The sequence below is a fragment of the Papilio polytes genome, unplaced genomic scaffold, assembly GCF_000836215.1.
Source record: "Papilio polytes unplaced genomic scaffold, Ppol_1.0 DF823823.1, whole genome shotgun sequence".
NCBI lineage: Eukaryota > Metazoa > Arthropoda > Insecta > Lepidoptera > Papilionidae > Papilio > Papilio polytes.
Genome location: NW_013525381.1, coordinates 40,022 through 66,187, shown reverse-complemented (window position 1 = coordinate 66,187; position 26,166 = coordinate 40,022). Strand labels below are relative to the sequence as shown.

Below are 26,166 nucleotides of genomic sequence, written 5' to 3'. Positions count from 1 at the left end.
TCGCGGTGTCATTACGTGTATTATCATGGCGGCGCGCGCTTGCCTCCTGCTCCTCTTTGCCGGCGCCTGCGCAGCCCGCGAGTGCATCGAACTCACCCTATCCGAAAGGAGTTTAACTGATAGCCTTTTGAATGGTACTATATTAAAATTCGCCGCGAAAAACGAAAGCAATGTTGACAGTGCTAAAACGAATGTATTGGAACTATGGGATAGGTTTCCACGGATCCTGGTGCCGATGAACGGGACCACAGAGCAGTGCAGGCGAGAAAGCAGAGTGTTCAGAGACAGCCTGGAGAGGTTGGAGCTGTGGGCATTGAAAAGTAATTATGTTTTATTTTTAATATGACTTCTGGATTCAGGACCTCATAAATTTATTCGATTATTTTGTTCCTGGTGGGACCACAAAAAAATTAATAACAACAAAACTTAGATTCTTAGACAACAAGCAAATAAATTTTACTTAGAGGGTAGGTGCATTACAAAGCAATTCAATAAATGATGAATATTTCAGTCAAGGTTTCTCAGATTATCAGGAACATCAATCTTTATGAGAACTTTTCCATTTGAATATGCATATATTTTCCGGACACTAACGATTTTCATACTTCAATACAATATTATAAAAAAATAATAAGTTAATTAAAATCATAACAAATAAAACTTACAATTTTTCTTATGTTAATTAAAGTAAGAAAAAATATTCAACCATTGTACTTATTATACCAGTCAAATAACAAGATTCATTAACTAAAATAATATTAAGACAAGTTACATTCGCTTCTGTACATTCACATTTGGGACATAATAATTTTCACATTGACCCCGTTTGAGTAAAAACGTTTAAATAATATATTGTAAACATTTAAATCTACTTGCAAGTATAACTTACAAAAATTATAAAAAAGCACTGACTTCTCATACTGGTTAAAAGAGTCATTTTATTATTTTTAAGACATATAGAATATTTATCTATAAGCATTTATAATATAATATTTTAACAAAATAATTGTTTAGTGCATGGTACCAGTCATCGAAATTAATTATTTGAGAGATATCTTAGAACCCACAACAACTAGGTAACTAAAATACGTCTTTTTCCTCCATATTTCATTTATGCCACCCCTAATCCTATAAACATTGTATGATGACAACCCTAACCTGACCCTTTTTCTTCGGAAACTTTCTTACTATCAAAAAATGAGAAGTTATTTTTTATTTAATCAATACTGTGCCATTGAAAATAGCTGAAGGAAATAATGTATTGAAGATTTATCGAACCATAGTAGACTAACCGATCTTAATCAAATTCTAATAAAGATCCCTCTCAACAATCTTTGAGGGCCTTCGATAGCAATTACTACAGAATACGAGTCCCACTTAACCTTGTAGAAAATGTTATTCTTCGCTACATAAATGGCTTTTCCTTTACGAAATACTGATATTTAGTAACTTAATTTCATCCCTTATAAAGTTATATTTCTATGTAATAAAATGAAGAGACGAAGAATGTTCACGAGCCGTATAACATAAGATACAAATCTTGTTACTAAAGCGATATTAAATAATATTTCCACAAAAGACTACGCTACAAATAAGCCTTTGCTTCTATTATAAAAGTATGTTCATACAGTCGCCTGCACGAATTACGCGATTGTCCTTTAAACCAGTCGGTTAGTCCATTGAACCTACGTATAACCTATATTTATCGACTGATACTTAACTAAATAAGACCAAATCTTAAACTAAACAAATGAAGGATAAAAATAGAAAGAAATTAATTGTGATCTAGGCTTAGGATTTTGCTATTCTTATTTCTCAATATCGACCTTAGAGAGGAATCCTTCGGATGTCCAGCATTGAACCTTGTGAGGTGGTGAAATGATTGTGAGTGGTGAATTCGAAATGCGGGCGCGCCGCTGGAGCGAGTACCGCGTGTCATTTTCGTGACTAGAATGTACGCATTTGTCAAATCCGGTGCTAGATAGACAGGCTCGTGTGAAAGGCTTTTTTGCGATGAATTTTCCTCTTGTAGTTTTGTAACAATGTCCTTACTTGTACTGTGTACAGAATAATTTTGTCAGTTTATTTTACACTGGAAATAGACTGTGTAAGTTACATATGTATGAATAGTAACGATTTTTTTATTAATCAAATTTACAAAGAGGAATACTATATTTGATTCAAAACAATTTAGAATTGGAAAACCTTAGGATAATAAACATAATACTAAACTTGTCAACTATTTTAAACTATATTTAAAATACTAGCTTTCGCCTATATGGTCTTCTAGATTATTCTCTATATCTACGCTAAATTTCATCGAGATCCGTTCTACAATTTAAGCAACATACTTTAACAAACATCCACCCATCCATCCATGCATCTAGGCTTCTAACTTTCGCATTTATAATATCAGTAAGATTCAAACAATGGCAGCACTTCCAATTCACGGTATCAGATGCCTTGCACTCTCAAAGCACTTTCCCTGCCTCCTTTTTAATCCGCATAGTTGAGGGCTGGATTTCTCCGTCGAGGCTTTGTTTCCCGACCCATATAACTATGGTGTCTTTAAGACATGAATGAGAGAGTTTTTTTCTAGGTTAGTGTGCTTAAAATTCTAGACCTTAGAGACATTTACCCTGCTCAAGGATAGAACAAAGAAGCAATTGAGAAAAAGACCAATTTTTTGTAAGAAACTGAATACGCTCATCAAATGCATCCTAAAGGAAATAGAGATTGTTTAAGTCCTTTAAGGATTTAGTCCCTGAGAGATCTCCTAAAAGCGTGCACATTTATCTTTTTGAAAATCGTGAACATTGAAGCAGAGATGCAATTTGGTTTTAAAATAATTTGATTTATTTCGGCATGTCTAGTCTCCTCTCCGATCATCTCCACTTTATTGAAAACACAACCTTTAGTGATGGGAATAAACCTTTGTCATTGAGTTAATACAATTAGACGAGTTTTAGGGGGTCTGTCGGTGTTTTACAGTTCGCGTTTCGGAAAGCGTGCTGCGGAATTCCATAATTGAATTACGCCATACTCGTTGCCATCGGAAGTCTAGACAGAAAGGGGATTTACCTATCGTTGTGCACTTTGATCGATTTTCACTTTACATAAAATAGTCTTAGTATCGATTAATTAAGATAACTAAACATAAATAATACAAAAAAAGCTAGATGATGCGTTTCTGTTCTTTTAAAATTAGTAAATCCTTATCTGATTTTGTAAAGTATTTTATGCACTTGTTTTTGTCATAGACAATTAAATCTATCACAATTTTGTTTATGTTTTTTAAATGTTCTTCCTTTCCAATTTTAACAGAATGTTGAACCTTATAAAATGTAATTTGTAAGATCAAAGATGTCTCTTTCACGACATCTTTCGGAAGTTGAACTTGGAAATAATTTGTCTCGGATGCGGCAGGTACGTACAGACGAGTACCTACGTATTACATTTCATACAACCTCCTTCCGGCGCTGATCAAAGGCCTTCCGGTGTACAATAACGTTTGTGCGAATCTCGCAAGTTTGATCTCAATCACTTAACTAAGTACCACTTCACGTGATCTACATGATACATGTTTTATGTATTACGAAATGTCACAGTAATGGGTTATATCAGCTATATTACATGTCGACATTAATTGTGATATCCTGAAAAACAAAAGACTACAGATTATATAAACTGCCGATAGTTCAATCATTTACGCTATTGAGTTTCCGAATTAACTTCTAAAAAGGGTTAGTTAAAACATAAATAGAAACTGTATTTGCAAACTCCTACGACTTAGGATTTCTTCAACAATCATGTTCTTAAAAGCAATCAACGCATCTGCAATTCCTCTGGTAATTCAGAAGTCACATGGGTTACGATGATCATCTCGTTTCCTTCTTTCCCTTATAAAGAAATGTTTAAACTCTTACTCTCTTCTCTTATTTGTCAAATTATTGGTTCCAATGTCTGTTCCAGTGTTTGATGCCACAGCGAAGCCACCATCAGGCATACTGAGCGGCAACGGCAACCAGTACGGTGACTTCGACGAATGTTTGGACATCGACGGCGCAGTGCGTGGCAAATATTGCTTGGCTTCTCTGCAGGTCACCATAAAGGGAGACGAGAAACTCGAACATTTGGACACATTGATACACAGTGGACATTATTTAAGAAGCAATGTTACTGACGTAAGTAAATTTTGCATTCATCATTTCCGTGTCCTTATTCCGTACCTATGATGGATCCATTTTCTCGAAATCGACCTATTCAAATTAATGCCATTATATTTAAATCGCGTTTGATCAAAATTATTATTCGAGAGTAAAATTAATATTGATTAACGGCTGAATACTGAAACGACATATAAAGTCACGCCTAAACTCCAAATTACATTAAAATATTAACGTATGACTGATTGTAAGTACAACTTATGACGAAGTTAAGTCGTTTTAGTATTCGGCCGTTAAATTATAACATTTTTAAAACATAAGCCAGTACTTGACCACCAACCAAATTTAATTTAATGACCTTAAAAACTAACGATACTCTCTAAAAATTTAAATGTTGCGTTGTAAAATACAGCATGTAAGTTTTTCTCTTCAGAAATAATAAAACAGCGTTTAAAATAGACAATGTAAATATTATACTGATAGTTTTAATAGTAAATGCAATTTCGAAACTTCAGAACATTTTAGCACAGAGACAACTTAGTCAACTCTTTATCTTACCTATTAACAATCTAAGTAGTTTTTAAGTCTGTAGTTTTCAAGTAGTCTTAAAGCGCCTGCAGCAATAGTAATTAGTTGAAAACTAAAGTCGTCAGTTCTAAGCTATTCGATGAATTTTCTAGCGCTAAATGTTTAGTTAAGTCTCCTTAAAACGGTTATTGTAAGCACAGTGGTGCATAATAATAATCTGCTTAAAGTTAACGATACTATTCAATAAAAAAAGTTTATACCTAATTATTACTGCGTTCATACGTTTGTGAGTGTGAATGACTAGTTTTATTAATGAAATAATAGAATGATTTTTTTTTTCTTTTTATTAAATCATCATAAACTAAGTCGGGGCAAAAGCTAGTTACGAATGTAATTTATAATGTTATATGAGTATAGTAAATACGAGTATGTGCTCTATGAAAATCTACTTTACTACACTCGTATATCTATACCCTATACTAACATAACAAAGCGTAAACACACACTACTTTGTGGCGCAGGATGTCAGCAATCACAGCATATTTTTTAATAATTCTTTCTTTAATAAAAAGCCCTACAATTAAGACACTGTTAGGCTATTAATTTTTACGTTAATAGACTTAGGGGCTAAATAATTTGGATAAAAACCTTAACGTGAAGAAAGGAACCCTCACCTACAAACTGCCAACAAAGAAGCAAGATTGCCATGGTACGGCGATTGGTATTTGAGAATTTAACAAATGTAATTTCATGCGGATGAAGCCGCATGGGAAAAACTAGTAATGTATCCCAAAAAGAAGTTTATAAAACTCTTCATCCAACTTGCATACGATTGCACGTTTAATTCTGTTTAACGTTGAAGCGCTGTTACCGAGAGTACGTAATAAGCGTTGGGCGGGCTTATTACGAAATACGCGAAAATCGGCATCGATCGCACCGGAGACGCGACCGTGACCTACGGATGACGTATATAAAATTAAGACACCTTTACATGTAACCTTGAGATTTGTTCAATAAAATCAATGTTAATATTTATATGAAAATTTTATAATTCACCTGACCGTATTACCATAATAAAAGTAGTCCGAGGTAAGATCTGTAAAAGGCGTGAACTTTTCACCAGTACGTCATGCGTCATTCGTCATTGACAGTATTGGATGTAACTGACCACGTTTTTATGGTAAAAAAAAGAAATGAACGTTGTGTCGGTTTCAGGATGCGTGTTTAATGAGAAAAACAATTGAGATTTAAACAAATTAATTGTTATTCTAGTAGCGAAAATTGATTATATTGGTCAGCGGGGAGTTACCGATAAAGTGATAGTTTTCCCTGAAATTGACGACTATACTATATAATTACGTGTTTTAGTTAAATGTTACCGACCGTTTACTAACGCGACACGTTTGTAATTTGCCTGGTTAAATTGGATGATTCGAATAATCGTATATCGAAACTATTGAAGAGACGCAGTCTTTTTTGACATTTTGATGCCTGTAATTTACAAGTAACATTAATTAATTATGGCCCACGTGTATTGACAGAACTACTATAATTTAATTATAATTGAGAGATCTTTATTATAGATGTGTTTGCTTATAATTTATTTTAGACCATCAATATTGCCCAGTAAACTGTGATACTTAACTACGATATAATTTTGTTGATAGCTAATAGCAGACCAACACAATCGCAACGTAAAATCAATCTTAAGAACTACTAAATAGATATTAAATTGACTCAAGTAAGTAAAACCCATTTAGAAATGCAATATCGGCTTGTTAAGGGACCTATTACCACAAAACTCATCAACAAAGTGATGAAGAAAAAGTGTTTTCAGTTGAGAATATTTCTTTCTATTTTTATGAAATGAATACATTTTTGCATTTATGAATTCGCTTTTGTTTGAAACCAGTCGTAGGTCAGGGCCAAGACCGCTTTATTTTATTCATACCAACCTACCATATTGAATTATTTGAGTCAAATAGTGAGGTGAACCATTTAAAAAGTTCGGAAACAAAGTAAAGGAAAATAAATATCAGAAAAGAGCTTTAAATCAGTATTTTTATTGTTACATTTAACATACACAACAAATTACATGCAGTTAAGTAATCAAGGCTACTCTTGAATATTTAAAGAGAAAAAAGTCCGTTCTTTTCTTACAGGGCATATGGTTAAAGTAACAGAGGTCAATGTCATTACTCAATCAAGCAATATTTGACTATTTACCCTAAAAAAACTTGTATTATTAATGTTTAAAAAATGTACCTTATTCCCTGTCGCCGCTTATATGTGTCATGATAAAAATCTACTCCTGACGTTCACTTCAATAGCAGTCACACTAAAGGATAGTGCCCCAACAAAGCCTTTATATTACAATTATTGAACTGTTTAATATTAAAATCCATTTAATTTAAAACATAATCACCTAATACATTGAATAAGTAGACATTAAAGGATTACAATAGATCCGTTATTATGACGCATCATTGGCTTTTAGCCAGACATCGACGTCCTTTTGAGATACCAAGAGTTTTGGCAGAGAATGACAATTAGGCTGCAACTAAAGTGAAACCATGTAATAAATGTTACATCCTGCCATCACACCTTGCAAGGTGATCTAAGTAATACGTCAGAAACCTTATTTAGTACAAGTTGACTACAATATTCAAGGATAAACTATTGATACGAAAACTATTTAAAGATTCCGCTCATGGTTGCCAACGGCCGATGACTGTGGCAAGAATAAGATAAATTTTTGGTATTTCCGAGTTGATTACTAGTATCCCTGTCTCGTAAGAATACAGTTAGATGTGTTATTTTATACCTATCGTGTTAGATTGTGAGGTATTTTATGGTCCTTACTGTATTACTGTCCAGCAGTACGGTAGAGTATTGGACAAGAACATATATCTTTTTGTCTCACTGACTATAAGTGGGAAGATAATATATTTTCTCCAAATACATCGACATTTGACGCCGACTTATTTCAATACTCCTAAAAGCTACACCCTTCATGTCTGAACGTTTCAACATTACAAACTAACGCACAGATCTATGTATAAAACACGTCGTTTTATATATGTTTTTTTTGCAAACCAATAACACATTTCAGTACGTAGCTCCGTGGAATAGCGCTGGAGGGCGATGTTTGCGAGGGGGAATGTAAAACAGAATTTATATGAGCCAGTAGGAATAGTTTGTGATTTAGTAGGACGGTGGTAGCGGCGCGGCGGCGGACTCCCCTGTATTCCACTAACGTTCGCTCCGACTGATATTACTTTTTAAAAGCGCAATTTTCATGTTCATATTCAGCGAACATGTTTAACATACTTGCATATCAGTAATAACTTGTTTTAATAAGTCTAGCAAAATTATTTCAACTGTAAATAATAATTTTTCTCAGTAATGGCTTTTATTTTTTTGACGTTAACTGTTACTATATTCACTGTTTTATCTATGCAACCTTACTTTCTTTATCATCACCATGATCAGCTCACTATAGGTCCCCACTAAGGGACTAGAGGTTAAGATAACTAGGCCATAGACAACCACGCTGGCCAATGTGGGTTGGTTGACATCACAGATATCTTTGAATTTCTTGGCCGATATGTGCAAGCATCACGATTTTTTGCTTCACCGGAAGGGTATCGGGTAAATTATGTACATGTAAAATTCAAAAAAGCGAAAATCACATTGGTACAGCGGGATTCGAACCCAAGACTTGTAGATTACAAGTCAAGTGCATAAACCCCTGAGTCACTGACGCTCTCACTTTATTTATAACTTACATTAAATTGAATTGTTACGGAAATAAATTATTATTTTAATTTGCTACATTAACACAACAATCGAATTCAATTCATTCGATTTGAGAACTAGAAATATTTTTACATAATAATTGGATGCAGATCTTAATTATCTAATTCTGTTATTGTACAAATTGATAACTTCCGCGATAGAACATTTCTCTCACAGCAACAATAGTAAGAATAATCGTTGTTATACTTTTTGCTCATTAGATGCTTGTTAGCTCGATCACGTAATACGGATGCCACCGTGTAAGAAGTGCCTTTGATGTCAAACATACCGACCTCTTATGTCATATCAACATTAATATATCCAATCGTACTTAAAAGAACTTTTTTGCATTACGCACATATGACATTCCAAAAAACAAATTCAACACCTTAGTAGTGAAATTAGATTACTTTCTACGAAAAAACAACATATAAGATTATCGAACGCTTATACCTGTTTAAACTAATGTTATAAAAAAGAAAGATATGTGTTTTTGTATGTATTGTAATAACTGAAAATCTAGTTTGCCGATTTCAAAAATTCTTACATAATTAAAAAGCTACTTTATCAATGAGTAACATTGTAACATAAATAACATAAGTAACGTAACATAAAGCGGACGAAGACGTGAGTGACAGCTGGTTAAATATGAAACAAATTAGTAAAAACGTTAAATAATAATACCTTGCTTAAGCTTACGATATGTGATGTAAATCAAAAGTTTATAATAATGTAACAGCAGTTTTTGCGGTTGACTAAGTACTTAGACGTAGTCATCAGCGATTCCGTGGGGTCCCGTAGTTATCAAGATAGGTGAGGACGCGCAGTAAAAGCCTACGAACCACTCCGGCGCGGCGCGGCGACGTGAGCAAGATTTTATCTACATACTGTTAGGGGATGACGAGGAATAGTTTTAAATAAAAAAATACTAACGGTTCCGTATATACAAATTAACAAATAAAAAACAGAAAATCTTAATGTGTGACATAACTGTGTTATGTCTGTCGGGGCAAAGAATAATCGTAGGTCTTTAAAGGTTTTAAAAAATAACCAGAATAATTTTATTTCTAGCCTCGTTTTAGAGATTTGAAATTCCAATTTTAAAAACGTAATTATGGTTATTGTTCTTATTTTCCTTGTTTTATTTGGTTGGGTTTATCAATTACGATAACAAAAGCGTTTTTATTAAACTACGGTACCCTGAAGGGATAAAAAGTAGAGCTCAAAAAAAGATTCGCCACAGACCGCTGACGGGCTCGGGACAAGGGTGGGTGACCTCACCGAGCCCCAGCCCGCGCACCTCTAGACGTGTAATCCAATAGATACGTGAGCCGGTTCCCAAAAGATATGGATAAATTGGAAGGCCACTAACACTTGACGAGAATGTTTCGATTACATAAGGTTGAACGAAGTTTATGAAATGGAAGTTAACATAGAGTTCAATAAACTCTTTATTGTCCCTAGAATGAGGGGAGGATTAGTATATACCCAAGAACAACATCTTTTATCTAAATATAGTCTTGATTTCTTTAATGAAAGAACACTAGTTTGGGACTAAAACCTTGGTTTAACTATTATTATCTATTCCATAAGCAATGCCCAGAAAATTCTTAAGTTTGTTTTGTCTGTTTTATATTCATCGTAAAGCACATTTAAAACCACAGAAACGTTATTTTTTATTATTTAAATGTATCCTTTATACAAAAGACGTTCCTAATATTTCGTATTTGTTTTTTACAATAAAAATACTTAAGTTTTAGATAAGATCTTTGAAATACATTACAGATTATATTATTCAAGTGTATTTTTTGTTCCTAAAAAATACATTTGTCGCTGACAATAGCTAGTAATATAAAGACAAATTGTGTAATAAATCTGTTGCGAAAAAAACAGTTACATTATGATAAGAAAAATAAAAATAAAATTTTTGTAAATCAGAAAAACATCACTTTAGCCATGTTAACTTGATTATGCGAGGACAATTACTTGATTGAAATTTGCATGAACTGCGAAGTATGCCATCAATTGTCTAGAATCATAATTTCTAAAGAACAAGGGACATAAACGAAATCCTATAAAAAGAAGCAAAAACACAAAGTAAAGACAACTTGGCGACTGTAGTATGACGTTGAGCGGTCTAAACAGTCCACGCAACTACTATTCTGTTTTTGACCGACTACCCAAAAGAAGGAGGTACTCAATTCGTCTGTATGTTTTATATAAACTATGATATAATATACCAACTGTAGCATGTGTATGGAATATAAAAATGTTTGCACTTTAACTTTTAAAAACAAGGGGAGAGGCGGGAAAAAATTAAAATACTCGCAGATCGCGCCGCTCGTTAGAAAGGACTCGAAGCTACCGCCGCGTTACTTGTCGCTCCTTTGAAAATTAAAACGTGTTCATGCAAAGTTTTCCTTTTAATTAAAATTTACATTTTCAACGATAAATCTGTAGCCGGTGTATATTCGCACCAGTTAAAACTAGAGACGTTTTACCACGAAACAGACACGCTTCACAAACTCGATTTTATAATGTTTTCAAAATAAACTTTCAGTTCGTAACTCCGGATAGCATTTGCTAGTTGCACTGGACTTTTCCTACATAGTCAAAGGTTCATTATTTTATAATATTTCCTTGAAATACTGTAAATTCATTCCTAATAAACGTAAAATCTATTCTATGTTTAAAGTCCATTTAATAATTAATCACGTATAAGAAAATGAAAATAAAACAACAACTAACTTCAAATTAAATCGAGACATCGATCAAATTATAGTTCCAACATATGTCTGACAAAGGTTAATAATTTTGACAAGTTTATACGGAGTCTCGCCTTCAGCTATTTACCCGAAGTCTGGGATGTTACGTTGTCGGAGTTACGTGACTTAATCCTCCCCGGCCACTTATCTCTGTTCATTAAGTCCATCAGGCTTACACATCTGATTCGGGTGGCCTTCGTTCGGGATAGCATTCCGTAAGCTCGCGTTGAATCAAGCCCGATCTATTGAGTTAATAGAAACTTCCCCTTAACTATCGTGTACCCGCACATTGATGCTATGATTAAGCAATTTAACTAGCATTGCAAGTAATATCTAAAATGTATTAGGTAGATTTAACATCAGTTTAATATTGTATGTTTTTCTCTGACATGTAATAAGTTGCATGCAAAAAGCAATCAAAACCAGCACTTTATCCTAAACCCATTCAAAATGTATAAAAACGCCTAAGGGTTTAACTATCTCATGAGATACAAGGATATAATAAACTCTGGTACTTCATAGTATATCTTTAAAGCATCTAGAATGTTTTAAAAATAAAAATAATTTAACATTATAAGCAATGAACATTGTTAATTTATAATGAGCATAATAACAAATGACTTGGTATCATTCGGATCGAGATCACGCAAAAGGCATCCAAGGTTCGCTTCCTTAGTTAATATTCTGCGAGCCAACACCGGCCGTCCACATTGTCAGCTTATTTGGCCGCCATATTTGTTTCGAATGACAATTGTTATTGTGTAATACAATGGCCCTTGACCAAGCCGGTGTAAACAAATACAAAGAATTTTACTAAAGCATTCCTTAGGAGTCACAATGCTGCAAAGAAACCAATTTCGGCTTTGTTGCAAATAAGTGTATTCAAGCGAAACGACGTAAGTACAAACGTAGCTCAAGTAAATTAATCTAGATTCCGTTGCAGCACTAAAGTTTTCGGGCTCGACACAAAGTTGCCAGGAGTAATTTTATTTTACTTGACGTTAATTTAAGAGCAAACGTAGTGATTTTATTTACCACTAGCAATACTTGGAGATTTTATATCTGTAGCAAGAAAGATATAAAGTTTTGCCGGAACGTGTGGGTTCGGGATTTGACGGCGGTTACTTTGTGTTTTTATTGGCTACAGTAGTTTAAGATTAAAACATAAGAACATAAGAACAAAAGAACAATTTATTCTACCATCGTAAGTGCAAATATTCAAAACTTGAACATCTGGTTGGTTTGTTAATGTCTGTCAACCAATAGAATTTTTACATCATCATCCAAACATGGGTAATTTTAGAAGTGTATTCTGAAAAACCTTTTTCTTTAGAAATGGCAGCATTTAAATATTCCGATTTTGCTGAATTGCATTCCCACTATACTTCGTGAGCACGCGAAGCATTGACCGTCGATCTGATTAAGAAGCATTATTTAAACGAAATTGCTTAAGACAAGTAATTCTTACACGTTGGGTGTGCAAGTAGCGTCTTCGGCGCATGCTGATCGCTGAAAATTAATCGCATCAATCTACCGCTCGCTCGGAGCTCGGCAACTCGTCCAAGGTTAACGCTAGAAAGCATCGCTTAACTCATTAAAAAAACTCTAGGTTAAAGCTCGGCAAAAGCTGATATAGTTAGTTTAATGTGTAAGCTAAGGAAAATATTTTTTATATTACGAAGATTATCTGCTCGTAAAAGCATATTATATTTCTTTTGCTCAGTTTCTACAAGCTCATTACGCATATTTTTCTTTCTATTCTATATTAAAATGTGAATATTTCACTAAACTATGATGGTTATAAAAATAATCTTATTTGCTTGAGAACGTTTGCATATATTTTTTACATATTTACATTTTAAACAGTCTACCCACAAAGCGGGTGCTTAGCTTCGCGAAACCTGATGCAGGTACTAGGCGCGCATAAAACTATGGAAGTGAGCTCGTTTTACGTGGCCGTAGTAAAACTAAAGTAATACACCACGAGGGAGGGAGAGAAGAGATATTAATCCGGGACTTAAGCGGCGTCGTGTGCAGCAAAGATTACGAGCACAATTTATCAGGCTAATTTCACCGCGTCCCGGGACTAAATTATGACTAGGTCTAGTTGTAAGATAAATTGCAACTTTGCTCTGCTTCTACACTCTCAACGACGTTTTCGTGCTGTTTTAATACGCTTTAATTTTAAGCTTTAAAAGTTTTAGCTTGTTAGTTTCAGAGGTATAGATAAATCTTGACTTGAAAATTAGCTGTCTGATAGTTAAGCAAAGATTGCATTCGGGTTCCTTACTTACTAATAATTATATTGTGGTAACAAGCTTCTTATTTACTCCGATAACCAAGAAGGGAAAACTGAAGCTACAAATTTGCATTATTAGAAAATCTGTAACACATATATTTTCCTTCTAAATAATTAGAAGGTATTCTTTTAAACATTGCCGTTTCAAAATAATGTGCATCTGATTCTACATTATTGGGAACAAATTTGAAGGGCATATTTTAATATATCATAGCATGGCTCTGTCAATGTAAATCTGGATGCGCGGTAGTAATGGAATTGGTTGCCGCTCGATTTCTATCTTTGAATGCATCCCCGCATCAAATCTAAATTCAAATCTTTGAAAGTAAAATACAACTCGGTCTCGGTGCAAACTACGGATTTCAATAAAATAAAACTATTCCATTTCGTGTTGATGCACGTATTGGTATAGGTATTAAGTCAAAATTGAATACCCCATAAGCATTTAGTCTACTCGTTAATAAGTTCCGTATAAATATCGATATTTGAGTAATAAGAAACTTAATTGACTACCCCCTATCGATTTCCATCCACAATGTTTAGTACTGGCTATTGCTCGTGACTTCGCCCTCGTGAAATAAAAAAAATTATACAAAATATCACATCATATAAAAACCATACAGAATTTGTAAAATCTTTATAATGTTAGTATTGATTAATTTTAGACGCTTCGCCAATTTTTATACAAAACAACGAGCAAGTTCCTCGTCTTATATCCTGGTAACCAAATAGATCAAAGAACACCTGATGATTACCCCAATCCGGTAATAATAACGAAGTAACGGCCTGTGCCGAGGCTCCTGAGGGAGCCCTCAAGCTTAGTTACTCATAAACGAGGTTCAGCCTGAGCGCCATCCGGGTTCGGCCACCTCAAGCCCGGTGGAGCTGTAAATGCCTCTTCAAGGCAAACAGTTACAAAAAAAAACTGATGATTACCACAAACAAACCAGTTATAATTGCCATTGTTATTCTCATATACTGATTATTTCCAGATGGGACACCGTGTTCCACGATACTCCAGCATCCTGTGGGGTGTTTGCATGCCGAGTTCCTGCAGCAGCTATGACTTGGAGGAGGAACTGTCACAGAAACTGTCGGGACTGGACATTTCCGTGCGAGTGTACAACACGATGTGCACGGTCAAGAATGTCAGCAGACCTTATTCGTTCGGGAAAGCGTTATCCATGTGAGTAAAAGAAATTTAATTCCCTACCCGATGAAAAATGGACATTAACAAAGTAAAAATTTTAAATAATATAAATGATGGTAATAAGGATATTGATAAGGTATTGGTTTTTAAAATTTACCGTTAGTTATACGAAAGAGAATTTTTAACATGTAACGGTCAGTTTTATTATTTTTTTAAATCCTCTTCTGACATTGTAAATAATGATATTAATCAATTTGGAACATTCTTGATAACTGTCTGTGGCATTTTTCATTTCTAGTTTAGCGTTTTTTATATAATTTTCTTTTGAAAACTTTGTCTGTTACATGGTTCCTTAATGTTGAGATATCCTAATTAAAACTAAAGGGTATATTTTTCCACGAATTTGTACAAAACCCCGCTTTCATTTTTAGCAATGCATTAAAACTTCATTATCTATGTATTAAATGTCCAAGTTTATTTAAATTTTGAGCAAATCTATTAATAATAAGGATCGAGGTTCAAGTAATCTGTACCCTAAATAAGACTGGTTATCCCTTTCGTGAGTGCGTTGCAATCGATCCGGAGATTACATGACCTTATAGGTTGCGGCAAAAACACCTTTTAACTAACGCTGGATTTAAAAATATAAAACCGCTCTGTATACCTTTATACTATTTTGAAGAATCGATAAAAGAATCTGACCTCTTTCTGAGAGTTTTTAAAAGAAAAATAATTGCACTTAAAACGGATTACCGGTTTAAAAATCCTTGAATGTAGACCTACCTTGTGATGTGCCGATGATCAGATCATTTGCAAAAATAAATTAAGAGGAACGTTTACCATTTTGACCGAACGTAAACTGAAGCTACGTATTATAAAATTAATTTAAAAAATCGTCGCCACGTAACATTATTCTAATTTATGTGCATACGTAAACTGTATAAACGTGAGATGAGACGCGTGTTTGTGAGCTGCGGGCGTCTTGTGCAAAGCCCATTGAAAGGCATCTTGCAGCTGTCAACACTTCAGATGCCCCAAATGGGACGCTGGACACTCCAGCTGGGATATTCTAGTTGGAACACTGGGACATTTAATGCATCTGCTCGCCATTCAAACCGAATCCCACGTCCATCCATTGTTCTAGTTAGAATTCGAATCTCGAATAATTTAAGATATTCTAGTCTGTACTACATTTGTTATACTGTAACGTGGTTTTGATTGTTATATTTTATATGTCACCGTAAAATTTTGGACTTTGACAATGAAAATAGATACTACAATAAAACTGAAATGTTATGCGATTCACAACCGTAAATTCATTAAGTCACAACTTAAGACAGAAGAAAACTAAATTAACATGAATGATTTCTATCATAACCAGACTTATTACTATCATGTACTTTGAATATAAATATGTCGACATTTTGTTACATCTTGAGCATTTCTTTAAAGTATCATTACTTTTTGTTCGCTTTTCGTAACTACGAACGTACGACTACGAGTATAACGTATTATGTAAATTTAATAACAACAACCCCGCCTTAACGACACTGAAACACCTCAAGTGATATCATACATCAAGGGAAATTGAACTTTATCGTATTGTTTTACAGAACATTTTTCCTTGCGATCATCCTGCTATTGAGCATGGGTACGATATTAGACGACGGCAAGGAAGGCGCAACTAACTTCGAGAAGCTTCTCAACGCGTTTTCCCTAAAACGTAATTTGAGGAAAGTGTTTGACTTGTCTGAGGCGGGCAGCCGGGTGAAGGGGGTGGATGCCTTCCGCGGGATGAATGCGTTCGCGCTGCTCATAGCCCACAAGTCTATGGCGATGGCGCACAGCCCTTTTGTCAACAAAACTCACTTTTCAGCGGTGAGTCAAATTTGACTATTCTATTACTTTTTAAAGTCAAACAAAATTTACATTTCAATATAGAACTTTGATATCTTTATATGTTCATGTTTACTGGACGTATATATTATACTGTTTATATATTTATCTTAAGTAAGCTTGAAGATGCGTTATGAATTGTGTTCCCAAATAAACTGAAACTAAATACTAATGAAATTCTTACTTAAGATTAAAATTTATACTTCATCTAAATCATAATAGAATGTAAACTTGTTAATTTCTTCAAGCAACTTTATAAAAAAATCCGCAAAGGCGCTACATAATTCACTTCACAACTTTCAAGTTCCGCGAAGCGCCTAAAAGCCGTTAGTAGAAACCCACCACTTTTATTACTTTAATGCATTTATCCACTCTCCTATATCGAAGTTATTAAAAGTTGTTAAGTCTGGCGAAGTTCGGCAATCAACAAGCGGATTACGGCGTAACTTCGATCAAAGTTTATGTGATGCCGAAACTTTACGACGTCTGTACAAATATTTATATACGTGTATAAATTTGACGTGTCCGTTTGTCGTAAATGTTTTATGTAAGTCGTTCCTATATTGGATTTAATATTTAAATATTTGGAGCGTAATAATATTATTTGCGATAATGGTAATGAAAGTCAATCTCAAGGTCAAACTCAGCTCCTGTTTCTAATTAGATGACGTCACTTTTAAGACAATATTATGCCATATCTATTATCCATCTGACAGATGCTTTGGGACGGATAAGGGTTTCAAAATCTAATTTCAGTTTTAGTTACCCGAAACGGCTTTTCTTGCCATTGACAGTTGCACACAATGTCTGAGTTTTATTTATAATGTGAATACGTCGTCGAATACGTCAGAAGACCAAGTTATTATATAATATAGAAAATTAAGTTTTAATCTACTGTTATTATTTTTCAGGTCTTTGGAATGCCATGGGCGGTTATAGGTCGTTCGGCCATTGTCTATACAGACAGTTTTCTTTACCTGAGCGGCTTTTTGAACGCTCACAATCTATTCCAAGAGCTGGAGAGGAAAGGGACTATTGATATTAAAGGCAGACTACTCGCAAGATGGTTCAGGTAAATTAAAAGTCTTTGTTATTGTTTTGTTTAGTTATACGTTATCGAAATAGTAAATTAACACTTGGAACCATTTATGGACAACAGCCAGCCCGCGAACCGCACCCGGCCCGCTGCAAGATATGTTCCGGTCCGCGAGACATTTTGAAAAAAATACATTAGGTACTAATACTCAGGGAGTAACAGTGAGGCGGCAAACAACATCCTTTGATGTCGCAGCCCGCGAACGTATTTGCTCGCTAAAGTTTAGCCTTCAATATGTCAAAGGTTGCCCATACTTGCTTTAAACAAATTATAATATGTAAAGTGCATCAATTCTCAGTGTGCTTTTAAAATAATTGTCCTGAAAGCGTCCACTATTTGTTATTAAACACAAATATAACAAATTAATGAAATCGTCACCAATTCAAATCCGCCGCCGGAGTACTTTACACTTTCGTTTCATTTCGCTTTTCGAATTTATTCGTTTTATTTTGTATCCACTTTTATTATTTGCTTAATTGGAAACACAGATTCGTATTTTGTATATCGATGCTATTGAATTTGATTCGATATTTATTTAATTTATATCTCTTGCACTATTTAAAAAACATTAGTTTTAAATTATCTGTCTATTTGACACGTGTGTGACTTTATGAGTTTGATTTTTAAAAACTGATTATTTGTCTTTTTAACGTACAAAGATTCCAATTAAGTGGGTATTTTTTGTCTTCATTTTTATCTTTCAATGTGTTGTTTGATAACTTCATTGATACTCGTATTAATTTTCCTAAGTGTGTGTGTATAAGACTTGCTAGATTCTAATATTTCAAGGTATAATTCAAATATTAATTTAGATTCGACTTAACAACTATGAATTAACAATACAAGTGCAAGTAAATTTAAATGCAATATTAAATAAACAAAAACGTTAAAAAATAAAACATCTAACAAGTATGTGTTAATACACAATGAGATCATTTTTAAACTATTCGAATAGAAAAATATTGAACTCTGAATTTTCCTTATTTTATTTTGACACAGAAACATAGTTATTCATAACCTAAAATAACATAACCTAAAATCCGTTTTATCCATTTAATATCTAATTGAAACGACTCTTTCCAGATTATTCCCATTGTTCCTGAGCTTAATGTTATTCTGTACGTACATCCTGCCCGACGTTAACAACGGGCCCCAGTGGAACCTCGTCGTGGAGGAGCACAGCAGGGTCTGTGAAAAAAATATGTGGAAAAGCTTCCTCTTCATACATAATTACTTCGGCTTTGAGGAAATGGTATGCACGCATTTGAATATGTTCATATTTATTTAATAACTTCGTACATTCTGAACGGAATATAAAAATAATATCTGATTTTTAATTACAGCGCCATCTAGCTTTGTTAAGTTGCGTCAACGGAAAAGTTCTGGTCTTGTTTTTTATGTTTTAAAATTACTGTTTCTTTTCCTACTAAAACAAAGTGAAATTAAAGATAATACATTTTTTTTACGAAAGAGCGTTTGTTATTGTGAAAAGTATATTATACTAAAATTATCGTGACCTAAAACTCCAATGATAGCGATGATGAATTGCGACCCAAATATCCTCGGAAAATTTCAAGCGAAAATCGCGGAACGATTACGAAATTAAAGTCTTTGTTTTCGCTTCCCATCTATCTTCCTTTAATAATTCAAACGAAAATAAGGCGAGAGTTCCACGTCACGTAAGACGTTTCAATATCGGAATAGTTGTGACAATGGATACTGTGGCAGCCCCCGGAGGCGACAATGGTACTCAAGATAAGTTGGCTTGTTCTCAGGTGCTTATATATCTCATATCCTGTGTCACCTACATATTAAAGGCGATGTTTTGCGCGCCTGTAATGCGATAAACCGCGTTTTCCTCCTTAATGAAATCTTAAACGGTTATATGATAGATGAAATATTTGAACTTTTTAAAATATTATTTTTGTGTTACAAGTATTTTGCTTTAGCTATAAGAATACAGCGATCATATTTGGTTGTGTTGACTCCTGTACCTCCTCAAATAACTAACAAATATTCTTATTTGATAAAAAAAAATAACAAGGGAAAATAGGATCATCCTATCTAATTCCTTTGTTTATCTACCTGGAATTCTAAATCAGTCAAATAATACTGGAACGTGTAACCAGTTTTGCAATTATCCCAATTTATCATCGAAATATGTTACATTAAAGTAAAATGAATTATTTTAATTGTGTCTTTACCATATAAGAAACAATTTGGTCAGTCAGCCTGGTTAAGCAATTCTTGATAATAGATGGCGCTGACAACAACTGTAAATAAATTTTAATTGATTTAAAATTAAAAGCATATTTGTATTAAATAGTAATTTTTTTTATAAAGTACTTAATTGTAAAATGATAATTATTTAACTTGCAAATGTATTGTGGACAAATATTTAATATCGTACTGGCCGCCAAGAAAGCATTAGACATAATTTGAAATAAGAAAACAAAGAATTTTAGAATTTTAGGCGCGAATAAATGCATTATGTGAAAAAAGCAAGTAACGTTTATATTTTAACAAATGCAATTTTAACAATGATAGTAAATAGTGTGTGTTTATCTGCATATAAAGAAAAAAATTAATGGTACTAGTTTACGTTTATATACAGCCTCTGTCCAATGTGTGTTGTATTGATTGTTTTTTTTTTTTATAGCCAACGGTATGAGGAACTAATAGTATGTCCTACAATATTATTTCTTTCCAGTGCCTTACTCACACGCACCAGATCGGTATGGACATGCAGCTATACGTAGCGACATTACCACTAATGCTGGTGCTGTGGAGGTTCAAGAGGATGGGCTGGGTGCTACTCGTCAGTATAGCGACGGCTTCCACTGCGCTCCGATACCTCGCCATACACTGGTACGACATCAGCATGTTCGTCTACTATGGAATATCGTAAGTTCAATATTGTTACTTTGTACTAACGAACAATCTGAAAGCGTGATTTGAAGTCTCCAAACAATGAATTGTCGTTTAAGCAAATTTTTCTTCTTTTCGTCGAATTGTTTTAAAACATCCAGCTTTTCTTTGTTTTTTTAATGAAAATTGTTGAATTATTAAAGTAAACTGCTTGAATCTTCGCAATATTTATCTACAATGTGTCTTCACGTCGCCTATGTAAGTGTACTTTAACACTGGCACGTATAAAATTAAACATTAAGGAGTAAATGTGAAACTAATCTATGTAACAATTAGGCGATAAATTAGCGCCAGTCAAACGACATCAAGGTAATTGATCGGTGCGTCCACTTCTAAGTAATTAAGCTAATTTTCGACAGGATTCACATCGTATTAACGGCCGCCGTGTCGATTGATTGCACTAACCTAATTACTTTTGAGATGCCCGTAACATTTACTAAAGGAGCTTGTTTTATCTTTCGTCCTAGATCAGTTTATCGTGCGTTTATTAAAAACAAATGATTTTGTAGTCATCATATCCTGTTTTACTCCCGTAGGGTCGGCGCGCCGGGTTTTTTTCCTACAAATAACTCTATCATCCGTCATCTCAGTCATCACTTCCTTCTTGATCATGTCTCCTTTCACGCAATACATCCATCTCTTTCTAGGCTTCTTTTGTTTCTTTCTTTGATTTTGTAGTATACAATATAATGTTATGATTAAACGCCTGACTTATTGTTATAGCAAATAATACAATCTTCATATGATTCCGGAGTTGCAATTTCATTTTTAGCCTTTAAGCTTTTATTTTAACATTTTCTTTATATTCGTCTTTTATTACATTTTACCTGCCATTTTGTTTTCTCAATACATCAAAGTTAATTGGCAGAGAACACATAAAAGGTTTTAAACCCTACTTAACATAATAAATAAAATTATTTCGACATCTTACTAAGAATACATTATTAAGGACATGACTTTTGAATAAAACAAAGGATTTTTATTGAATATTTTTAACATAAAAGATATCGGCAATCCATATTATTTTATGCGATTTACTTTCAGAGTGCAAAAACTGCTGGACGCTGCGAGATACTCGTATATATTGCCGACCCACCGCGCCACCATATATCTTATTGGAGTCGTGATGGCATACGTTATGAGATCGAAAAAGTTCAGCTTCAACCTCACCGATGTAAGTATTCTGAACTTTGGCTATATGTAAAATAAATCACGCCGACCGCGACAATCTTTTATGATATCCTTTATATTATTATCACCATTTATTTGGAAGACTTTGTTCTATAATAATGTTAAAGACCCACGAACTTAGTCTACCTTTAAATCTTGTAGTTTGTGCTCTTTTAGCAGAATAATTAACCATCTATACTATTATAATAAAGCGTAAACATACAATTCTTTGTTGCCTAAGATGTCAGCAATTACAGCATATTTTTGAATAATTCTTTTTTTAATAAAAAGCCCTACACTTACGTCACGCTTTAGGCTATATATTTCAACGCCATTAAACTAAGCGGGTAAATATTTTGGATAAAAATACTAATGTGGGAAAGAGATCATAAGTTGCTGCCAACATCAAGGTAACAAGGCTGTCATCATGTCATGTCATTTTGACATTTGTAATTGATAATTTGACAAATGTAAACAAAAAATAAAATTTTCATAACTTCATGCGGATGAAGTCGTACGGGAACAGCTAGTTTCAGATAAGAACAAAGCCCCATCTCTTCTTCTTTTATTTTACACACTTTTATTTCATCTGCTCCCTTAGACAAATACCAATCGATTATCAAAATGTATGGTAATGTCTATAACATTCGATAAGTTACGAAGCATTCCTATACATTTTGACACATTTTATCGATTTCGATATCGAAAGTCACTTTGTCTAAGGGGGCAGATTACAAAAACCTAAAGCAATTAACATAAGAATATTTTAATTACCACTGCTATAAATAATTTTTAGACTCAAGCACGTTTACTATGGGCGGTAACATTCGGCGTAGCTGCGTTCACGATAGTAAGCCCGTACCGCATGGGGCTGGAGGGTTACCAGTATGAGCACTTCCCCGCTGCTGTGTTCGCGGCGCTGACGCCTATTCTGTGGGGCTTGTTCATGTGCATGTCGCACTGGGCTATATGCAACGATTACACAGGTAAGTTGCAGAAGGAGGTGTGATCTGTCAGATCATGGGTCTTCAGTCTAAACTTGTAATAAGTCTATGGTACTGTGGTCGTAACCATCTAGAAGGATAAAAGAGATAGCTCAAATTATAGCTGGTTTGCTACAACATTTTCGATAGGAAACGTAAATAAATTTAAATGGAATTTGTATATGTCTACAAGAGGTTGTCTATTGGGACTGGGCTCTACAACTAGGGGTGTCAAATCTATAGATATTTGATTTAAAAATTAAAAAATTAACTAGAAAACTTATTCTGACATTAGTTTTCGCAACTACCAGCATTAATTAGCGTCTTTAACTAATTTTAATAGCAAGTTTTACTTTAAACAGTCAACCTTCGTAATTCTACAAACTTTTTTCTCTTATAAAAGAATTTTTTACAGTGGCAACTCGGCCTAACTATATAGTATTGGTGTCGAAGTTGTAGCGTTTATTCTGGAACGTTCCATTTTTCAAAGGCTTTATGGCGCGTCCCTGCGATATTCTGCATTATGTCGTATCTGCCTGATATTCCACTTTTGTTTTCGATCAAATGAACCATTTTTTTTAATATCGCGCGCTATGATTTTCTTTAAAGAAATCACATTTTTTACGACGTCATCATTATTTTCGTCCGTGACTTTAAATAATTTGTTTCGACGGCGTTTGTTCAAATTAAGCGATAAAAGAATGAAAAATAGATAGAAACATTTCAGCCTTAATCGAAAATATATTTTGTAAGTAACGGCAACAATCAACTTAAATATAAATAAGAACAGAGAAGGATGAATAAAACTTGAGCATCGACGTATGTTGCTAATCAATAAATTATACATTATTTATCTATACTTCTATACTAATATAAAGAGAAAAGATTTTTGTATGTATTGAAATAGCTCAAAAACTACTGAACCGATTTTAAAAATTCTAGTAATATTGGAAAGCTACGTTATCAGTGAGTAACATAGGTTATATTTTTTAAATTAAATCGAGCGAAGTCACGTGCAACAGCTAGTAATCACTAAAATGGAACTATGGTTTTCGTAAGATTATAATAATGGTATTGTTATTTGTAGCTTTGATATTGAACTGTTTGTACCTCCGACCACAGACGAAACTCTTAATATTGTCTGTTTTTCTCTTTTTCAAAGAGACCAACGGAGATGCCAATCTTACTATCCTACTTCTTACTAATATTATTAATGCGAAAGTTTAGACGGATGGATGGATAGATGGATGTTTGTTAGAATTTGTAGCCTAAACGGCTTAACCGATTTCGATAATTTTTGGCATAGATGATAGTAGTCTGGAAGAACACATAGGCTATGCGCTTTTGGTTTTTTTTATGGAGTCGCAGGCGAAAGCTAGAATGTTATACATGTTTTGATGAAAACTGATTTTTTTGTTATTCTGCAGGTATAGGCACAGCGTTTGTGGAGTCGCGCGCTTTCAAATTCTTCAATAAGATCGCATACGCGGTCTACCTCACGCAGTTCCCGATATTCTTCTACAACGTCGGTGTACAGAGACACGCTGAGTTCTACACTCCACTGTTACTCGTAAGTTTTATCTATTCTAATATTATAAAGAGGACTGATTTGTATTTTTATGTATTCTTTCTATTGGAATAACTCAAAAACTTCTGGACAGATTTCAAAAATACACCATTAAAAAGCTACGTTACCAGTGGGTATTTTTTTTAACGCGGAGGAGGTCGCAAGCAACAGGCAGTTTAAAATATTTTTTATAAAAAAAACTATAGACTACAGTAATGAAAACCTATCTAACATTGTGCTACCAACAATTTCGGTATTGTAAAATACTATTTATACTATTTTCGAAGTGTCGTTCCAGCTCTTTATAACTGGCTATATATATTTATTAACTATTTAACTAGCTAATATTATGAAAAATGCCAAATATCATAGAAAAATTTGAGCTTATCTGTAGACGTACAGTTTTTCTTTTCTACGAAAATATTCATAAGATTCAGAGACGGAGCTTGAGACTTCATTATTCTCAACATTTGTATGTTGGATTACTACAAGAATATGTACTAGACAGTACGTTGAACTTTTACAACTTTACAAAATTACCAACTCATTGAACTCTCCGCTTTATGCCTCAATGAAAGATAACAAGGGATATTGGCTCGATTTCTTTGAATACATTAATATCTACTTAACACGTGTTTTATTAAATTACGCTCTTTAAAGTCCGCTGCAGACGCTCATTTTTAAATGAAGATTCGGATTTTTCATTTAAAACTGCGTGTGTAGGCAAATTTTAACAATCGTATTTTTCAGTTATAACTAAGCGTTTTTACCGGCCGTTACAGTTCTATAAATCAATGTAATCTGTAAAGAAATTATTATACTAGTTGTTACTCGCGATTTCGTCCAAATAGTAAAAAATGTAGCCTATGATACTCACTGGTAACGTAGCTTTTTAATGGTCAAAGAATTTTAAAAATCAGCTCAGTAGTTTTTACTTGAATCGAATACATACAAAAATACATTTTTGTATGTATTCGATTCTTTCCTCTTTATATTATTAAGTGTAGATTTTAATTGTATAGCACTTTACAACAGAAAAATTATTTTACAAACTAGCTTTCGCCCGCGACTTCGTCTGCGTGGCATTGAAAAAAACAAAAGTGAATAGCCTATGTGTTCTTCCAGACTATCCTCTACATCTATACCAAATTTCATCGAAATCCATTCAGCTTCGGCTACAAACTCTAACAAACATCCATCCATCTAAACTTTCACATTTATAATATTAGTAAGATGTGATGTTACGAGAGTCAGATAAATATATCTTTAGTATTAAGATGAAGGTTAAATAAAAACTAATTTGTGTTCAGATGCACGCACCGGAAATGCTGGCCGTCTTAGTGGTGTCGATTCTCGCGACCGTCGCCATCGAAATGCCCTTCAATCAGGTTCATAGGATATATTTTGGTAAGTAATACTTGCAGTGAAAATTAAGAGAGAATAGCAAGGAATGTGTTTTCTTTTTTCATACATAGTTTTAGAATTAAAGAGACTTTTTAACCAAAATTACTTATTAAATTATTGAAATTTTCGTGAGATATTATAAACTAAAGAAAAACTATAAAACCAGTTTTTTAGCTGTTTATATTTGAAGTTTTAGTAATATTTTGTTGATATTAAAAATAATATTATTTTCAGGTAAATCACAGACGAAGTTAAAGGACAAGTGAGAAAAAAATCAAAGACTAAATGTATTATTAGAATAAGTTAAAAATCACTTAGTTATTAGTCTTTATAAGTATATTTTGACATTTTTATACCATTACAATAAGAAGGACATACCATTTAAGTTACTTTAATAAAACATGAAATAAAATATG

At 33.6% G+C, this 26,166-nt stretch overlaps 1 protein-coding gene across 1 annotated transcript; it reads left to right on the top strand.

Annotated features, from left to right (window-relative positions):
• Positions 1–26,166, top strand: LOC106103395 (nose resistant to fluoxetine protein 6-like). Its single transcript, XM_013283147.1, has 12 exons — positions 1–320; positions 3,973–4,184; positions 14,549–14,742; positions 16,320–16,584; positions 17,514–17,674; positions 18,782–18,950; positions 20,409–20,602; positions 21,671–21,800; positions 22,593–22,782; positions 24,207–24,349; positions 25,657–25,753; positions 25,985–26,166. Exons 1-12 carry the CDS (start codon positions 26–28, stop codon positions 26,014–26,016), a joined length of 2,082 nt encoding a protein of 693 aa, XP_013138601.1. The 5' UTR covers positions 1–25; the 3' UTR covers positions 26,017–26,166.